Source organism: Lepus europaeus, chromosome 7 (assembly GCF_033115175.1).
Source record: "Lepus europaeus isolate LE1 chromosome 7, mLepTim1.pri, whole genome shotgun sequence".
Classification (NCBI taxonomy): Eukaryota; Metazoa; Chordata; class Mammalia; order Lagomorpha; family Leporidae; genus Lepus; species Lepus europaeus.
The window spans coordinates 6,033,738-6,051,031 of record NC_084833.1 but is presented as its reverse complement, the minus strand read 5'-3'; the positions used below and the strand labels follow the sequence as shown (position 1 = coordinate 6,051,031).

The 17,294-nt window shown below is 67.3% G+C and overlaps 2 protein-coding genes across 2 annotated transcripts; both read right to left on the bottom strand.

Moving 5' to 3' along the window:
* Positions 1-108: 108 nt before the first annotated feature.
* KCNK7 (potassium two pore domain channel subfamily K member 7) lies at positions 109-3,235 on the bottom strand. Its single transcript, XM_062195847.1, has 3 exons — positions 2,917-3,235; positions 661-1,059; positions 109-433 (listed from the first exon to the last, which is right to left on the bottom strand). The coding sequence occupies exons 1-3, from the start codon at positions 3,233-3,235 to the stop codon at positions 225-227; spliced, it is 927 nt and encodes a 308-aa protein (XP_062051831.1). The 3' UTR covers positions 109-224.
* Positions 3,236-4,125: 890 nt separating this feature from the next.
* Positions 4,126-17,026, bottom strand: LOC133762861 (mitogen-activated protein kinase kinase kinase 11-like). The gene is made up of 10 exons (XM_062195838.1): positions 15,035-17,026; positions 11,160-11,340; positions 10,878-11,026; positions 10,599-10,774; positions 10,265-10,508; positions 9,684-9,797; positions 9,014-9,149; positions 8,843-8,934; positions 5,522-5,881; positions 4,126-4,893 (listed from the first exon to the last, which is right to left on the bottom strand). The coding sequence occupies exons 1-10, from the start codon at positions 15,762-15,764 to the stop codon at positions 4,556-4,558; spliced, it is 2,520 nt and encodes an 839-aa protein (XP_062051822.1). The 5' UTR covers positions 15,765-17,026; the 3' UTR covers positions 4,126-4,555.
* Positions 17,027-17,294: the final 268 nt, after the last annotated feature.

Sequence of the window (17,294 nt, the reverse complement as noted above, 5' to 3'; positions counted from 1 at the left end):
GGGATGCGGGGCTGTGCGGGCTTCGCGGTGCCAGACGCCGAGGCTGGACTCAGGAAGTCGCGTTTGGAAAGAAGTTGCGCAAGCACAGCCGAGTCGGTGCCCGGTTTATTTTATTTTATTTTTTTGGTAAACCCAGACACGTTCTTCCCCCCGCCCTCGTGTCCGCGTCCACTCGGCCTCGCCCCCAGCGCCTTAAGGAGCCGAGCTGGGGGCCGGACACCCGGTCAGCACGCGGGGGCCTGCTCGGAGGCTGGGGCGGCCGCGGGCGGGGCTGTGCTCAGCGCCAGTTCGTCCTGGCCTAGGAAGCCACCTTGGTCCTCAGCCATCGAGGGCCCACTGGACGCGAAGAACTTCACCGTGGCACGGACCTGGGGCAGCTCGGAGAAGGTCTCCACGGCCAGCAGCATGGCCAAGAGCCCCAGGAGCAAGTAACCTGGGGAGGAGAGGTTGCCAGGGCGCTGGTGAGGACCTCCGCACACCTCCGGGGGCGGGACCCACCCGGACCCACCCGGACCCACCCGGCACCTGCTGCCACCCAGGGGTCGGCCGGGACTGCCCCTCCCGCACCTGGCTAGGGGTCGGGCCTCACCCCTGCGAAGCCCAGCTTGGGGGGGGGGTATGGGAGCTGCAGTCCAGGTCCTCCCTCCCCCCGGGACTCACCGAGGAGCGCGAGCTGGCCCAGGTGGTAGATGAGCGGAGGCAGGCTCCGGCTGCCGCCGGGCAGCAGGTCCCCCAGGCCGATGGTGCTGAGTGAGCCGAAGCAGAGGTACAGGGCCCCCAGCAGGCTGCAGTCACCTCGCAGGGCCCACAGCGCCAGGGCGGGCAGCAGCACGAAGGCAGAAGCCACCAGCAGGCCCAGGGCCACTGCCTGCAGCAGCGCAGCCCTGGCCGGGGCCAGCTGCCAGGGCCTGGTCACCCAGGCCACCAGGCGGCTGAGCCGGGGCAGCAGGCAGCGGCGCAGGGCAGCCACGAGTGCTAGGGAGGCCGGCAGCCCCAGGGCGGCGTACGCCATGCAGAAGGCCTTTCCACCTGCCGACAGAGGGGCCATGTGTCCGTAACCTGGAGGGGGGGAGAGACGGTGGGCCGTAAGCCCGTGAGTGGGGTGCTCGCTGGGATCCCCACGTCCAGCATCGCCCAGACCCCGGCGGAACGCTGCCCTCTAGTGGCCAAAGTTGCTTGGACTTTAGGCTCCGCTCCTGGGTCGCTGGGGGATGCTGGACAAACTGCCTTGGCCTCTCCGGGGCACTCGTGTCTGGAAATGAAAGGATTAAAAGAAGAAAAAAATCCCTCGGGCCTATGTGGCGGGTAGATTTAGAGAACGGTCCTGCCCCCAGGCGCACAGCCAGTGAGCTGTCGCCCCCCCCCCCCCCCCCGCCCAAAGGTGTGTGGCATGGTCCTGTGCCCGCCTGTGCACTGGAGCCAGGCTGCAGGGGCCCTGCCCTCCCGTGGAGGAGGGGACAGGAGGTCGCAGAGAGGCAGCTCGTGTGCGAGAGGGCGTCAGAGCTGGAGCGGCCTGTGCGGGCAGGGAGTCGGGCGTGTGGGAGAACAGGATGGGCCAGTCAACGAGGCCAGATGTGACGTAGGAGGGAGTGGTGGGCTCTGGGGTGGCCCGGAGAGCGTGTGCTGTGCCCAAAGGCAGGCCCAGTTCCTCTGCAGCCTTGAAGGAATTCAGGTTGAGTGTGAATGGGATCCCTGAGTTTCCGGCAGAACTTGGAAATAGAAATTTCAATTAAAAAAAAAAAAAGAGGGGTTGGGCAGTGCTGGCCAACAAGTTAACCCAGCACCCGTGACACAGGCGTCCCACACGGCGCTGGTTCAAGTCCCTGCTACTGTGCCTGAGAAGGCAGTGGGGGCTGCTACCCACGAGGGAGACCACGAAGAAGCTGGCTCCCAGCTTTGGCCCAGCTCCAGCCCCATCTGTTGTGGCCGTCTGGGGAGTGAACCAGTGGATGAAGGATCAATCTCTCTCTGTAACTCTCCCTTCCAAATAAATACAGAAAAATATTAAAACCCACAAACTAGAAGCAGGGCTGTGGGTCCTCTCGCTGTATCTCGGGGTTCCGGGCCTGTGTGCGCGTGGTTCCCCCCACCCCCGCCAGGAATTCCTGCACCCTTAGCTCTCCCCTCTCGCCTTGGTTAGCAGCTCACCAGGACTTTCTCCCCAGAAGCCACCCCTCCTGCCTTTCCTGGGTCGGTGGTCCTGGTCTGTGCTCCCCCGACTCCTGAGCCTGCCCCCCATTCGAGGGTTTTCACAAAGTTCATGGAAATGTCTATTATGAAAAAGCTATACATGCATTGCAAAATATTTGTGCAGCAAAATAAAGTGTTCATTCCATGTTTCATGAACTTTTTGAAAATATTTGCAAGACAGAGTGACACAGAGAGAAAGGGAGGGGGGTAGGGGGGAGAGAGATCCTCTAACCACTGCTTCACTCCCCAGGAGCCAGGGCTGGGCCAGGCACTCCTTGCTGGTCTCCCACATGGGAGGCAGGGGCCCGTCATCTGCTGCTCCCCAGGTGCGTTCGCAGGGAGCTGGTCCGCAGCAGAGTAGCTGGACTGGGCCCTCCAGTGTGGGACACAGGCTCAGCCCTCCCCACCCGGCCGGCCCGCAGTGAACTTTGTGGGGTACCCCTCCATTGTGTGCCCTGCTTGCCCCAGGCCCCTGGGATCTGGCCTCTCCCAAGGCCTCAAAGGGTGCCTGTGGGTGGGGCCGGGGAAGCCACGCCCCTGCTGGCAGCTGAAGTGGAGGCACCAGTTGGGGTGTGTTGGTGTGGGGAGCCTCCCGCTGTGATGCTGGGCCCGATAGGGTCTGGGCTTGCTCCGGCGCTTCAGGGCTGGGGAGGGGCTCGTCCGCAGGGACCCCAGGGAGCCTTGGCCCTCGGGAGCTCCTCCTGCTGGGCCGCCCGGCGGCCTTACCGGTGGTGGTGAGGATGCTGGCAGCGAAGAGCAGGGCCGAGGGCAGGTCCCAGGTGCTGGCCTCTGAGGCGTTGCCCAGGCTGGAGACACCGTGGGCCTGGGCTCTCAGCGCGGTGCCCAGCAGCTCCTCCAGCGCTCCCGGCGGCAGGCAGGCCCCATACTCGGCCTGGAAGGCGGCCAGCGCGGCCCTGAGCTCGGCCTGGAGCCGCAGGGCTGGAGGCCCCTCCAGCGCCCGCAGCGCCGCAGCCCCCAGCCCCAGGGCCAGCAGGTGGGCCACCAGGAGGAGCCCGTAGCGGGCCCAGGGCCTCAGCCGGCCCATGGCGCAGCCCGAGTCTGGGTGCTGTGGAGCCGGCTACTCCACTGCGGGCACCTGGGAGGGGCTGGGCAGGGCTGGGCCGCGCCAGCTGGGTGGAGATGCTGTGTGGGTGGCGGCAGGGACCCAGCGGGGCTGAGGGTGAGGGAGGGCAGCTGAGCCCTGCTCCCAGGGATCCAGGCCGGGGGAAGACCTTGGTGTAGCAGGTGACGGGGGCGAGGAAGCCGGGTCTGGAGGGGGCTTTGTGCTAATTCGAGGTCACTCTGGCTCAGCGACACCCAGCCCTCTCACACAGTCCTGAGCATGGCCGGGGGCAGAGAGGGCGCCCCCCCCCCCATTAGTAGAGGAACAGGACGGGCTGCCAAGGGACAGCACGGCTTCTGCCCCGGGGTGGTGGGGGACAGGGAGGGGTGAAGGGTAAGTGCCTGGCAGGTGGCTCTGTCGAAGCCCCCCCACATCCTCCTACGCTCCCCTCCTGAGGACTGGTGGGCAGAGCCCTCCTGGGTCCTGACGTGGCTCCTGGTAGCCCCGGGAGACCCGGCAGCGCCCGGTGCCAAGCTGAGTTCCCACACTGGAAGGTGGATGGGGCGTGTTCCACACGTGTCCAGCCCACGGGGCGGAGACAAACCCTGGGCAATCCTCCCAAGATGTCGGGTGAGGGCAGCACGGCCAGGAAGCTGCAGCTGGGCCCAGGGGACGGGTCGGGACCACCCAGCGGGGGGGGGGGGGGGGTGTCAAACGCGGTCACTTGGATGGTGGAAGGGTGGGGGCGCCAGAGTGACCAGCTGTCCTGGAGGCCGCTGGAGGCTCTCCATGATGGTGTGGGCCTACTGTGCAGCCACGGGGTCGGCTGCTCTCCCAGTTACCCCTACAGAAGGCCACAGGCTGCATTTGGGAGATAGCTTCTGAGTTTATTTGGCTTCATTGGATCCCAAGGCTACGGCCCCAGCCCTGGCCGGGGCAGCAGGAAGGCACGCAGAGAGCCCCTGGCCCCAGATGGCCCCCAGGGCGGGGCAGGAGAGAGGGGAGGGCCAGGCCCCGAGCCCTGGGGCAGGGGTCCCTCCTCCCTGCCCCTCCTCTGGGGGCAATTCCCTGAGACAGGCTCTGGTCCTCCCAACCAGCGGGGCAGCTCAGGCCGGGGGGGACCCACAGGCGGCAGGTCATCCAGTGTGAAGGCTTCCTGTGCAGTGTAGTGTTCCGGACCCCTGAGGGGGCGGGGTCCCTGGGGAGACCGAGGCAGCCACCCAGGCTTGTCGGGCTCCTGTTCCAGTGTATGCTGTGGCTCCTCTGGGCGGCAGGAGCCTGGGGGCGTGCGGCCTGGTCGGCTCAGCGCCCTGCCTCCGGCGCCCATGGAGCCTGGGCACCCACGTCTTTGGTCTGCGCCCTGCAGTCCTGGGGCCTCCCCTGGAAGGGGTTGGCAGGCGGGGAGTCCCAGAAGGGGTCCGAGTCTGGGAACAAGGTCCAGGGTGCCCGTCGGGGCGCAGGCTGTGGCGAGGGCAGGGGTGATGGCCGGGGCCCCGCTGACACGAAGCTCCACGGGTCGATGCGGCTGCGGAGGGGTGAGGGTCGAGGTCGGCTGATGAGGCCCAGGGGTGGGGAGCGTGGCGTGCCCGGGGTGCCGGGAGCGGAGTGTGACATCCCGGGCGGCGGTGAGACAGTGCCTCCTGTGAGCGAGTGGGGGAGACACAGGGTCAGGCAGCCGTGGAGCCCTCGCCCCCTCCCCGGGTCTCTGCACACGGTTACGTGACTCGTGGCTTCCACGGCCCCCTAAGCTCTGGGGTATGCTGACTATGCAAGGAGCCAGGGTCCCAGCCCTGCCATTAGAAGCTGGGGTGGCCTGAGTCCCCAACCCGCACCCCCACCCCTGTGCTGTGGCCTAGTGGGTAAAGCTGCAGCCTGCAGTGCTGGCATCTCGTATGGGAGCAGGTTCAAGTCCCCGTTGCTCCACTTCCGATCCAGCTCCTTGCTAATGGCCTGGGAAAGCAGCAGAAGATGGCCTAAGTGCTTGGGCCCCTGCACCCACGCGGGTGAAGCTCCTGGCTCCTGCCTGGCCCAGCCCTGGCCATTGCGGCCATCTGGGGAGTGACCCAGCAGATGGAAGAGCTCTGTGTACCAGTGTCTCCCAGTCTGTAATCCTTCCAAATAAATCATCCAATCCTAAAACAGCTGCGTCACCACCACGCTCAGCTCCCACGCTGCTCTGCCAGGACTTGCGGTCCCAGCTCCCCGTGTGTTCCAGCAGAGGCTGTGCCAGCATCCCTCCCCCACAGGGGGCTGGCCAGGGCTGCTCACCGCGTGTCTCCTCGCGTCGGGGGCTCTTGGCCGAGGGCTGGCCCGCGGGGACAGCCAGGTCCAGCAGCAGGGGCGCCGGGGTGGGCGTCTTGGGTGAGAAGCGGATGAGGGAGGAAGGAGGTGGCTCAGCTGGGCTTGGTGCGGGCACCGGCGCAGGGGACGTTGGCGGCGGCTCCCCGCGCTCGCGGCCCGCGCCCGCCGGCGGCTGCAGGTCCCGGCCGAGGCCCAGCGAGGCGAGCAGGGCGGTGCCGCGCAGGAGCGCACGCTGGATCAGCTTGGGTGTCCCGGAGCTGCTCCCGCGCTCGCCAGGGCTGGGCCGCCGGGGCTCCTCCGGCTCCGGGCTCGGCCGCGGCGGGTTACCTGCGGGCGGGGCGTCGTAGGTTAGGTCTTCCCTGGCCGCCCCGCCCCTGCACGCACACAGCTGGGCCTTTCACAAGGGGGAGGCCTGTGTGGCCCGAGAACCAGCAGGAGCAGAGCCCCAAGGGGCCAGATCACAGTGTGTCCCCTCTACCTTCCTGCATCCCCCCCCAGTGGCAGCTTGGGTGGAGTGGGCAGCAGCGGCCCCATTCCCACAATGCACTGAGCCTAGAAGAGGCCAGGCCTGGGCCAAGGCCTCAGCAACTGTCTATGTCAGGCCCAAGCTAAAGGGCTTGGGGGCTTGATGCTGTCCGAGCCTCCTGCCCCAGCCCCGAGGTGCAGCCGCCTGCGGGCACCTGCATGAACACCAGGTGCATTCCCAGCGGCTCCGGCCCCCTGTTCATGGCCTGGGAAAGCAGCAGAACATGGCCCAAGTGCTCTGCCCCTGCGCCCATGCGGGAGACCTGGCTCCTGGCTGAGGCTGGCCCAGCCGGGGCTGTTGCAGCCTTTTTCAGAGCGAACCAGTGGGTGGACGATCTCTCTGTCCCTTCCCCTAACTTCCAAATAAATAACTCAATGTTTAAAAAAAAAAAAAAAAAAAACGAGGCCGCGGCCTGTGCGAGGCTGCACAGCCAGAGAAGTGGGCCGGGCCTTGCTCTGGGCAGCAGCAGCCAGGCCTGTGCTCTGGCCACCGTCCACCCTGGATTCCAAGGCATCGGCGTCCTGCCTTGGGCCTTGGGCTGGCCTGGGGGTGGGCGGGGCTGGCCTGGGGGTGGGCGGGGCCCGTCCCGGAGGAGGAAGGAGTGTCCCTGGGGTGCTGCCCGCAGCCCTGAGCCCGACAGATGCCTGCTTAGCTCTCTGAGCCCCAGAGGGAGCCCGGCCTCGGCTGCGCACTCGGGCTGGCCTGGCCTCTCTGCCGTCCCCCGCGCCTGGTGAGGAGGAGGGGCTCGGCCAGCCAAGGTGAGCTGCTGCCGTCAACGGGACTTGGCAGCTTGGCGCGGCCTCTGCCGCTAGCCCGGAGACGCCCCTGCCGCCACTCCCTCGCCCAGCTCTGGGCAGCCTCTCCCCAGGGGCCAAGAGGGCGCCTTAAGTGCGGAGCTACTCAAGAGAGATCTCTGCTTAAGAACTCCCCACCGTTTCCAGACTTGTCCACTCAATCATTCTACAAACATCTGTTGACCACGTCGCAGGGGGTGCAGGTCCCTGGCTCAGGGTTCCGCGCGGGGTTACCCAGGCTTCCTCCTCCCTGGGGCTGGTCAGCTGGGGCACACATGATGCCCTCAGCCTGGCACACCTTTCCCGCCTCGGCTTGCAGGGGTCTCTCGCTCACCATTGAAGACCCAGCTGAGGTCTCACCTCCTCTGTGAAGCCTCCCCAGATTCCCCGAACCTGTGCACTTGCTGCCTTCGAGAGGCCTCCCGGGGCACCTGCTTCCTCCACCAGCTCTCTAACACACGGGTCCTGAATGCCGGATGGCAGAATCCCAAGGGCGCCTCACGGGCCAGGAGGCCGGGGTCCCTTACCGTGGGTTTGAGCAGAGCGGGGAGAAGACTAAAGGCAGTGAGAGGAATGAGACAAAGGGAGCGGAGGTGGGGGCAGTGCACGAGACGAGGGGAACGGAGGTTTGTGTAGTCAACGGCCTGAGAGACCGGGCTTCGGAGCAGGTGGCTTGGAGGTGTCCCGGCAGCGAGAGCTGGGAGAAGGCAGGAGGCCCATTCTGGACCTGGAGGGGAGAGTGGACTTGCACGCATGGGGCCTTAGGGACAGAGCCTGGCCCCTGGCAGTCAGGGCCTGGGGCAGAAGCTTTGCCAGGCGGTGTGTTGTGGGGCTGGGCAGTGAGTGGCCGCGGCCCCAGCAGCTGGGGACAAGGTGGCGGCGATGGGGACACACAGCCCCCCGCTGCCACGGCTGATGCCGGGACAACCCTCCCGAGGCCCCATTCTCTCATTTTCAGCCAGGGCTCCGGGGCCTGGTCCAGATCCCTGCTCTGCAGGTGGCCTGCACGGCCACGCACCCCCTCTGTGCCTGTCTCCACCCCTCTAAAATGGAGCCCATGACGACGGCGCCTCCTCACGGGGCTGCCTGGTGTTTCGGGGACATCTGGCAAAGGCCAGCTGTCGTGACTGTTACCGACGGTGACTCAGGAACGGTGGACGTGATGGGGGCACAGAGGCCCAGCTGCTGGGCAGGGCCCGGATCTGCCAGCACTAAGCTGCAGGCAGCAGGGCCGGGGGCTGCGACTTCCGGGGCCTCCGGGGCCGGGCAGTGCTGGGGCTCGATGCTGGGGCTCAGCTCTCGGCTGACCCTCCGGCCGCTAAGCGCTGTGCACGCGAGGGCACCCCAGCCCTGTTTTCCCATGCGAAAGCTTCTAAGGCAGCTTGCTGTGAGCGTGGGAACCGAAGTCTCCGGGGGTCCTAACGCTTAGCTGGGGCTCTGGAGTGGCTTATTCCACCTCTGGAACCTCAGCTTCCCCACCTCTGCAATGGGCATGAGAGGGGCACCGGGCAGTCGGTGCCGGGGCGGAACGCCCGTCACGCAGCGGGCACTGCCGTCCTCAGGGAGAAGCCCCCGCCTGCCCCGACACGGGAGCGTGGGCCCCCTCGGCCTCTCCTCCAGCACTGGGCTCCTTGCGGGGCTGGGAGACGCACACGGCGGCAGCCGCTCATCTGCTCCTGGCTCCACCCCCAGTGCTGTCTCCCCTTCTCCGGGCTCAGCGTCCATGGGGTACCCGACAGTGCAGGGGGGGGGGACCCGACAGTGCGGGGGGGGACCTTCCCCTGCTTCCTTTGCTCCCGTGAGTCTGCTGAGGACCTGGGGGCTGCCATGGGGCTGGGGGCACTAGACCGTAGGCGCCCTGAGGCCTGGTCTGCATCCACGCTGCCTGTGGGCCTGCAGCTTGGACGTGGGTTCTGAGGATCGGCTCAGCTCGGCCAGGGCCTGCGTGGTGGAGGGGAGGCCCCTTACCGTTGAGTGCCGGTGGTGTGGAAGGAGATCCTAAGGGCGACGAGTCCTCTGAATCCAGATACCAGGTGGCTTCGTCCATGCGGGACCTCCTCCTGGGGGGGGGGGCCCTCTGTGAGTCTCGCGACCGTGGGGAAGCGGCTGAGGCTGGGCTGGGGGCACTCGGGCACTCACCTCCCGTTCTGGGCCTCTCCGGGCTTGGGGGAACTGGGACCCCAGGCCCAGCACGCTCGCCGCTCGCCGTTGCTCGAGTCTTCCAGACGCCTGGGGGACTGGCGGCCCCATGCCTGGCCCGGCTCTGCTGGCTCCACTGCGTGGGGGCAGGGGAGGAAGCCGAGGGGGTCAGGGCCGGGGTGGGTTCTGGGGACAGCAGGGGAGGGGGACACCTCATGTGGTCTAAAGGCTGGCTGAGAACTCAGTGCAGACCCCAACGCCAATGGCCTGGTTTTGAGTTCTGGCTTCTGCCACTCAGCTGTGCAGCAAGTTCCTCCGGTCCCTGCTGCCCATGCGGAAGACCCGGACTGACTTCCAGGCTCCTGGCTTTAGCCTGGCCCCAGCCTCAGTGGTTTTGGGTATTTGGGGAGCGAGCCAGCAGATGGGAGCTCCCTCTGTCTTGCAAATAAAGAAATTAGGTTTAGGCTACAGTATACCTAACAGGTAGACACCTCTACACCCAACAGGATTGTTGTAAGGAATTAACATCAGCAGAGCATCCAGGGCAATGGGTAACACGCAGCGTCACCCAGGTAACTGATTAAAAAACGAAGAATGAACGTGTCTCGGGAAGCCTAGGGCAGGGAGGAAGAGGAGGCGGCCGTGGGGCACGGGAGGTGAGGGTTCTTACACTGGATGGCCCGGAACCGGGGGAAGGTGGGCGAGTCCCCAGCTCCGACTTCGAAGACGTTTTTCCGCCGGTCAAGGCCAGGCGAGGCCTGCACGGTGATGCGGTGCTTAAAGTCTGGGGTTTGGGCGGGGGGAGGGGGGAGCAGGGTGTAGGTTTGTGGTGAAGGCAGCAGCGCCTCGGCTCACTGCCTTCCCGGGCCCGGTGCTCCGCAAGCAGAGACCTGCGGGACCCCAGCACCGGGAGCCGCGCCCAGAATCCAGGGTCGGGCTGAGCCCGCCCCGCCCCGCCCCCTGGGCTGTCCAGACCTCCGCGAGCCCCGCCCCTCCCCGGGCGCAGCCACTCCCAGATCGGCATGCAAATATTTCCGCCAGAAGCCGCCCACAGACGGAAAAAGAAAGCCACTCCTGGCCCCACCCCTTCCAGATTTCAGCCCACCCGCCAACACTCTAAACCAATCCCAGCGCGGCCAACGGAGACGTCGGGCCCCACCCGCTCCGACCAGGCAGCCAATAGGCCCCGCGGCCCCGCCCCCTCGCGGCTGCAGCCAATGGCGCGGCGCCGCCCCGAGCCCGCCCCCTCACCGAGTGGCATGCTGATGCGCTCGCCGCCGTCGCGCGCCCGCAGCTTGCTGCGCTTGAAGGTGCCGCGGCGGCGGCGCACGTGCGGCCGCTCGCGGTCCACTTGCTGCAGCAGCAGCGTCAGCTCGCGCTCGAACACCTCCAGCTCCCACTGGGCCAGCAGGTGCTCGCGCCGCCGCAGCTGCTCGGCCTGGGACCGCTGCTCGCGCGCCGCGCGCGTCAGCTCCTCCTCGCGGCTCAGCAGCTCCTGCGCTCGGGACAGCGAGGGCGGTGGGGTCAGCCTGGCGCTCCCCGCTGCCCGCCCTGCCCTGCCCACCCCGGGCCCGACTTCCCGCACCTTCTCCTTGGCCCGCAGCTCGTCGAACAGGCCCTGGATCTCGCGTTTCCAGCCTTCCTGCATGGAATGGAACGAGTCCCGCGGCATTTCCCGCAGGACCTGTGCCTCCAGTGCCTCCAGCTGCTGCAGGATGGAGGCGAAGTCGGGCCTGCGGTGGGGGTCCTGCGCCCAGCAGTCTAGGGGCACGGCGTGGAGGGGGAACAGAACAAGCGAGTCTGTGGGTGGCTCCGTCCCGGGCCAGGGAGCTCTGCCTCTCAGCTGGTCGCCCCGCGTGCTTACCGGCCATAAGCTGCGCAAAGGGCTCCGGGCAGGTGGATGGGATGGGCAGTGTGAGCTTGTTAACGGCCACGCCGTAGGCCACGGCAAGGCAGTCGATCCCGCGGTAGGGCACTTCCCCGGTCAGTAGTTCCCACAGCAGCACCCCAAAGCTGTGGGGGAGACAGAGGGCCTGGGTCCCCTCCTTGCCCACTTCCTGCCACTTCACCCCCCTCCAATCATCCCAGAAACAAATGGTTTGGGTCCCTCCGGCAGCCCCCAGCGGCCCCCTGGCCCAGGCCGCACCTCCAGACGTCGCTGCCCTTGGAGAAAGTGGAGGCCTTGATGACCTCGGGCGCCATCCAGGCGTACGTGCCGGCAGCGCTCATCTGCGTGGTTTTGTGCCACTCTCGGGCCAGGCCGAAGTCGGTGATCTTCAGCGTCTTGTGTTCCATGTCGTCGCCCTCAATGGGCTGCAGCAGCAGAACTGGGGGGAGAGAGGGCGCCCAGGGTCGGGTGGGGGAGCTGGGAGCCCGCTGTCCTCCGCAGACACCCTGACGTGGAGGAGCCCTGCCAGCTACAAGACCATGGGTGACTCATTCAGGGCCGGGTCGCTGTCCTACACCGGGAGCAGGCCGCACAAGGGCCGCGGACGGGGGTGTTAGGGCACGGACGCGCCTTGGTCTAGACCTTGCCTTGGGGACGTCGCAGGCCTGAGAGTCCTAGAGTCGGACTGAAATAGCGGTGCCAGGCACGGGCGCTTGTCTGGCATGTCAGATGCCCACGTCCCACGCTGGGGGGCTGGCTCGGCTTCTGATTCCAGCTCCTGGCTAACGCAGGCCCTGGGGGTCAGCAGGTGACAGCTCAAGGCCGTTGGGTCCCTGCCGCCCGCACTCCAGGCTTGGGCCGCTGCAGGCATTTGGGGAGTGAACCCGTGGATGGGAGTTTGCTCTCTGTCCGTCTCTGTCTCTCTCAAACAAGCAAATAGAAATAAAAGGAAATGATAATGACCACAGTGGGACACATTTGCAGAGGATCTACGCGTGGCCACTCTGCACCCTACGTGGTAGCTGTGAACATTCCCACCGTATGGCTGAGAAGACCACGCCGGGAATGACTCGCCGGGGAACACAGCGATAAGGCCGGGAGTGCGGCTCCACAGCCGGCATCCTAACTCCCCTCGCAACGCAGCGCATGCGACCAACTGGCAGCCTGCCAAGCGCTCCCCAGCCCTGGCTTTGGGGAAATCGGCGAGGCCGGGGGGCGGACTCAGAGCACCTGCGGCAGGACCAGGCCGGTGCAGCCAGTGCCAGGGGGACGACTCCAAAAGCCACCTCCAAGGCAGCTGCATGTGAAGAGAAAGGGCGGCCACGGAGGACGAGCCGGGGGCAACCGCAGGAGTGCAGGGACAGGGGCACGGCTTTCACCCCGGGGGGCCAGGGAGTGCAGGCTTAAGCTGGGCCGGGGGCACGGCTTTCACCCCGGGGGGCGGGGACAGACGCCCAGCTCCATGCGGGATGCAGGTGGGGATGCAAGTGGCTCAAGCGTGAACAGTTTCTGAGAAACAGGAAGAGGACCAAATCACAGAACAGTCACGGCTGTGCACTGCTGAGAGGCCACGTCTGGGTCAGCCACGTCTCTGTGCACGTGCCAGGGACCACCTAACCCAGCCTAGGGGGTCAGGGAAGACTTCTCGGAGGCGGTGGCAGACCAGGGCCTTCACAACCTCTGGCCCTGCTACTGGCAGAGCCCCCCGAACCTCACGAAGCCCCTGGCCTGGTGGTCCGGCCCCTTCCTGCCGTCCACGGCTCCCGGGCCGCCGGCTCTTCTCTACAGCCAGTTTCACCTGGGCCGGTGGCATCTTTCACATTTGGAGCTCCAGGCCTGCCAGGAGTCAATCCAGCCGCCCACTGACTGGTCCACCTGGTGGTCACACGCCCACTGGCCGCTCCGCCTTTGTCACGAACCCACGCACATGCATGGCAGAGCCCCTGCGATCTCTCCTGATTCAAAATCCACCTGCTGTGGACAGCCTGGCGGTGCCGAGTCCCAAGCTGACGACACAGACCACGCTCTCTAGGCCTGCGCGGGGCCCACGCGGCGCAGCCGCCCATTGCGCCACACGCTCTGCTGCCCGCGTCCTCACGTCCACTCTGGCCTCTCCCTGTCTTACACTCCTGCCAGTAAGCTAAGCCCTGTGCGGGCTCCACCCAAGAGGAACCGTGACAGGCCGGGGGCAGCTGGGTGGAGCGGGGGCCTCCCCTTCTCGGCGCCCCGTCCCTCGCCATTTGTGGGACCCCAGAGCTGGCACTGGGCTCTCCAGCTGCTAGGCCGTCTCCCCCTCTCACAGCGGGGGCTTCTGAGGCACAGAGACGGGCAGGAACCCCCAGTCTCCCAACGCGAGGCCCTTCTGCTGCCTCCCCCCCGCCCCCGACACCTGCTAAACCTCAGCCTCACTCCGCAGCCGCTGCTGCCAGCCTGGGCCTCGACGCTGTCCCGGCCCGAGCGAGCTCTGGTGCCGCCGTAGACCTCTGGGATGGGAAGGCAGGGCACCCCCCAGGACACGGGCTCCAGATCCCAGGGCTGGGCAAGCCTCAAGGCACCCCCAACTCTGAAGGAGACCCGGCCTCCAGGCGCCCTCCGCCATGGCCTCTGTGGGGCTTGGGAGTGGCCTGGGGAGCTCACCCCTCTTCCACTTCCCTGCCATGGTCCCTACTTCTCCTTTCTGCCAGGCCTGAACCGGGTCTCCCACTGGGGAGGGGGTTCTTTGGGGGAAGAACTGGGGGAGGCCAGGCCCAGGCCGGGCTGGCCGGTCAGTCCTGTGACTCGTGGGCCTGGAGAATCCCCCCTCCTCTCCCCGCCAGGCTTCCTCACAAGGCCCCCATTGTCCAGGAAAATCACGCCATTGTTTCCTGCCTGCGCCCCCCATCCCCCCCACCCCAATCCCACAGACGGCAGCTCGGGCCCAGGCCTGGGGTCTGCGAGGCTGGACGCGGGGCTCTGGGAGCCCAGGGCACCTTGCCTGCCCTTTTCCACCACCGCCCAGACTCTGAGAAGGAAGCTGGGGAATTGGGGAGGAGCGGGGGGGAGCCATCAGCGGCTCCTTCCTCTCCTGCCACCCCCACCCCCAGGCAGCTGGGCTAGGGAGGGAGCAGGGGCAGGAAGGCGGCCCAGGGGCAGCAGGAAACACAGGAAGCGGTGGGGAGGGTGGGGAGCAGGGGCCTGGGCTATTGTTCCATTTCTTCTGGAAAGAAAGCGGAGGAAAAACAGAAGACAGGAGTCCCCTCCCCCTGGACCTGTGGGGAATCCCCCTTAGGCTGGGGCACGGAGTCGGGGGTCCCTGGATGGCGGGGCCGGGGCCCAGGGGTGACGCAGAGCCGTGGGAGCTGCCCCCTCTGATGGATGAGACAAGTTCTGGAAAGGACTTGGCTGTCGCTGGGTCTCGGTGCCCTGCTGCCCCCACCCCCAGCCCCCTGTCCACGGTCAGCCCAGGCCAAAAGGCCCAAATCCCCCCGCTGACCCCTCGTAAGAGCTTTTCCTGCCTCTCCACAGACCCTCCCGCGCCCCAGCCCCTGCATTCCCCACACCCTGGGCTCCAGCTGGGCCTGGCCCCCGGTGTTCCCCACTGGGCTGGGTCCTGCCCCGTGCTCGCTCATCAGGCTCTCCCTAAACGCTGCCGGCACTGGGCTGGCGCGGAGCTCGCCAGCCAAGGAAGCCCCCTGAAACTGTCCCTGGCTCGGCCCGGGAACAGCCGGAGGTGGAGGTTCCCTTAGCCCAGCACTGGCTCCAGGCGAGGCCCTTGGCGGTGCAGTGGGCTAGGCTGAGGGCCCTCCCTTGTCAGGGACTCTGAGACAGGCTCCCAGCTGGAGGTCCTGCAGCAGCCGGGGGTGGACTGGAATCCCAGCCTTGGGAGGAGCTGCCTCCACGCAGGGCACCCGGGGGACACAGGCACACACGGTGGGGCAGGCTGCTCACGCCCCACCCCGGAGCTCCCAGTCTCTGAACTCGCCCGAACCGCAGTGGCAGGCTGGGGCCCGGCAGGGCTCTCCCGGGAGCCTGGGACTCCTACTCTGGGGTCACCCAGGACCGCCCTAGGCCAGGCGCTCCTGTCTCCAGGAAGGGTGGTGGGAGTCGGCCTTGCCACCTGCCCCAAGCCCCTCCCCCCCCACCCCGGAACTCACTGTTGTTGGATTTGAGGTCGCGGTGGATGACGGGCACCAGGGCTTCGCAGTGAAGGTAGTGCATCCCACGGGCGATCTGCACGGCCCAGTTGACCAGCACATGCGGGGGCACGCGGCGGCCGGCCAGGGCGCGGCTGAGGGGCCCCCCGGCCGCGTACTCCATCACCAGGCACAGGTTGGGCTCCTCCAGGCACACGGCCTTGAGGGCGATGATGTTGGGGTGTGCCAGCATGGCAAAGAGCCGGGCCTCCTGACGGACGCTCTCCGCCGTCACGCTGATGTCCTCGTCCGGGTCCTGGCGGGCCGCCTTCACGGCCACCAGCTCGCCCCGCCAGCTGCCCCGGTACACCTTGCCGAAGCCGCCGATGCCAATCACCTCCTCCAGCCGCAGCTCCTGGAAGCTGGCCACCTCGCAGGGAGGCGGCCCGCCACCCCTTGACACATAGTTGGATGGAAAGATGCCCACCTGGCCGCCCACCTGGCCCGCCCACCAGCCCTCGTCTCCGGAGATGGCCGCGTCCCGAGACAGCACCTCCACACGGTCGCCCTTCCGCAGTGCCAGCTCGTCCTGCCCGCTGGGCTCGTAGTCGAACAGGGCTGTCCACACGGGGTTGGCATACGCCGCTGCCCTCGGCGACCCCTCCGGCCGGCCCCCGCCGCCCCCGCCGCCGCCCCCGCCGTTCCAGGACCCCAGAGGGCTCTTGAGGAAGAGGTTCTTCAAGGGCTCCATGGCCAGGAGCCGGTGCTGGGAGGTGTGGGCACCTCCTCTGGGTGCCCCGGTTCTTACCCCTGCTGGCGGCCGCAGAGGCCCTACTCCCGGAATCTGGGCATCCGGGCCCTGGCCTCAGCCCCAGACCCACGCCTCTCTGGGGAGCCAGGAGTGTCGCCTCCCGGCCCCCCGCATCTCCGGCTTCTGGAGGGGCGCACCCAGGGTGGTCCGGTCAGGCTGGAGGGGTGGGGCCCCCGGGCCTCCGGTGCCTCACCATGGCTGGCTTGGAGGGGCTGGAGGATCCCGCAGTCCCGGGCTAGTCCGGGAAGGCTGGGTTTGACTCCAGCGCCCGCCGAGGGCACGGCGGGGCCTGCTCGGGGCAGCGCCGGGGCTGGGTTCGGGGTCTTCCTGCTGGGGAGGCGGAGGGCGGGCGCGTCCCCGGCTGAGCCAAGGCTGCCTCTTCCCGGGCCTGGCTCCCTCGGCCCGACGGCTCCGACCCCGTTCCCTTCTTCCTCCTCCCTTTGTACTTTGGCCCCGGGGGCGGGAGGCAGAGGTGGAGGGTGGAGTTTCACTTTTTTCCGCTCTTCTCCCTCCTGCAGGAAACAGCATCAGATGACGCGGGCAGGCTGCACCGCTCCCCTCCCGGAGGCTCCGGGCGGCTGGGCTGGGGAGTTCCCGGGGAGGCGGGAGGTCCGGACGTGTAGCCTCACACCCCATCGCAGCCGGCTTGGGGGTCCGGGCTGGGACGTCCGCTGTCTAGGATGGCCCACGCCTGCCCTCGGCGTCCAGCGGGCCCAGAGGAACAGAATCGGGCCTGGGCGCGCCGCAGCCCCCAGGCCGGCCTAGGCTGGCAGGTGGCAGGGCCGGAACTGCGTCCTCTCGGGCGTCTGTGCGGTGACACACAGAGACGACGAAGCGCTGCCTGGCAGAGCGGGTGGGCTGCAGGTGGGGAAGTCGGCCGCGCCTCCTCTGCGTGGACCGGCTAGGCTCTCCTCGTCCCCTGGCCTGAGAAACACCCCGCAGCTTCCCGTTCCCTCTGCAACGGGCAGAAACCCGAGACAGCGGTCCGGAACTCCGCCCGGGATTGCATTCAGAATAGCCGAGTCGTCCTCACAAGCGCTGGTCCGGGTGACCTGTATTGTTTTGAGCCTGTCCCTTTAAGAAAGACGACGTTCTCCTGTTTCGACTACTTCTGCCTGTTCCGGAGAGTCGCGCTCCACACACCGGGTCTGAGCTCTGACCCGGAAGGGGAGGCGCTCGTGACGTAGGGAGGTCTAGCACTAAAAGGGGCGCAGAGCTCGGGGAGCTGTGGCCCTGAGGCGTCCACGCCTCCTGTAACTCATTGGAAGATTTTTGCACCAATTACTTCGTCGCTACCCAATGGCTACTCAAGTGTGCCTTTGGTTCCTCCCAGCGGTCTCCACCAGGTTGGCCGCGCCCGGCTGTACGCATGCGCCCAAGCGCTTCTCCGGCCCGTACTCGCCGGACCCGGACTGCGCACGCCCAAAGGGCACCTCCGCGTCCCCCCGCTGCGGCGGCTCTTTGCGCCTG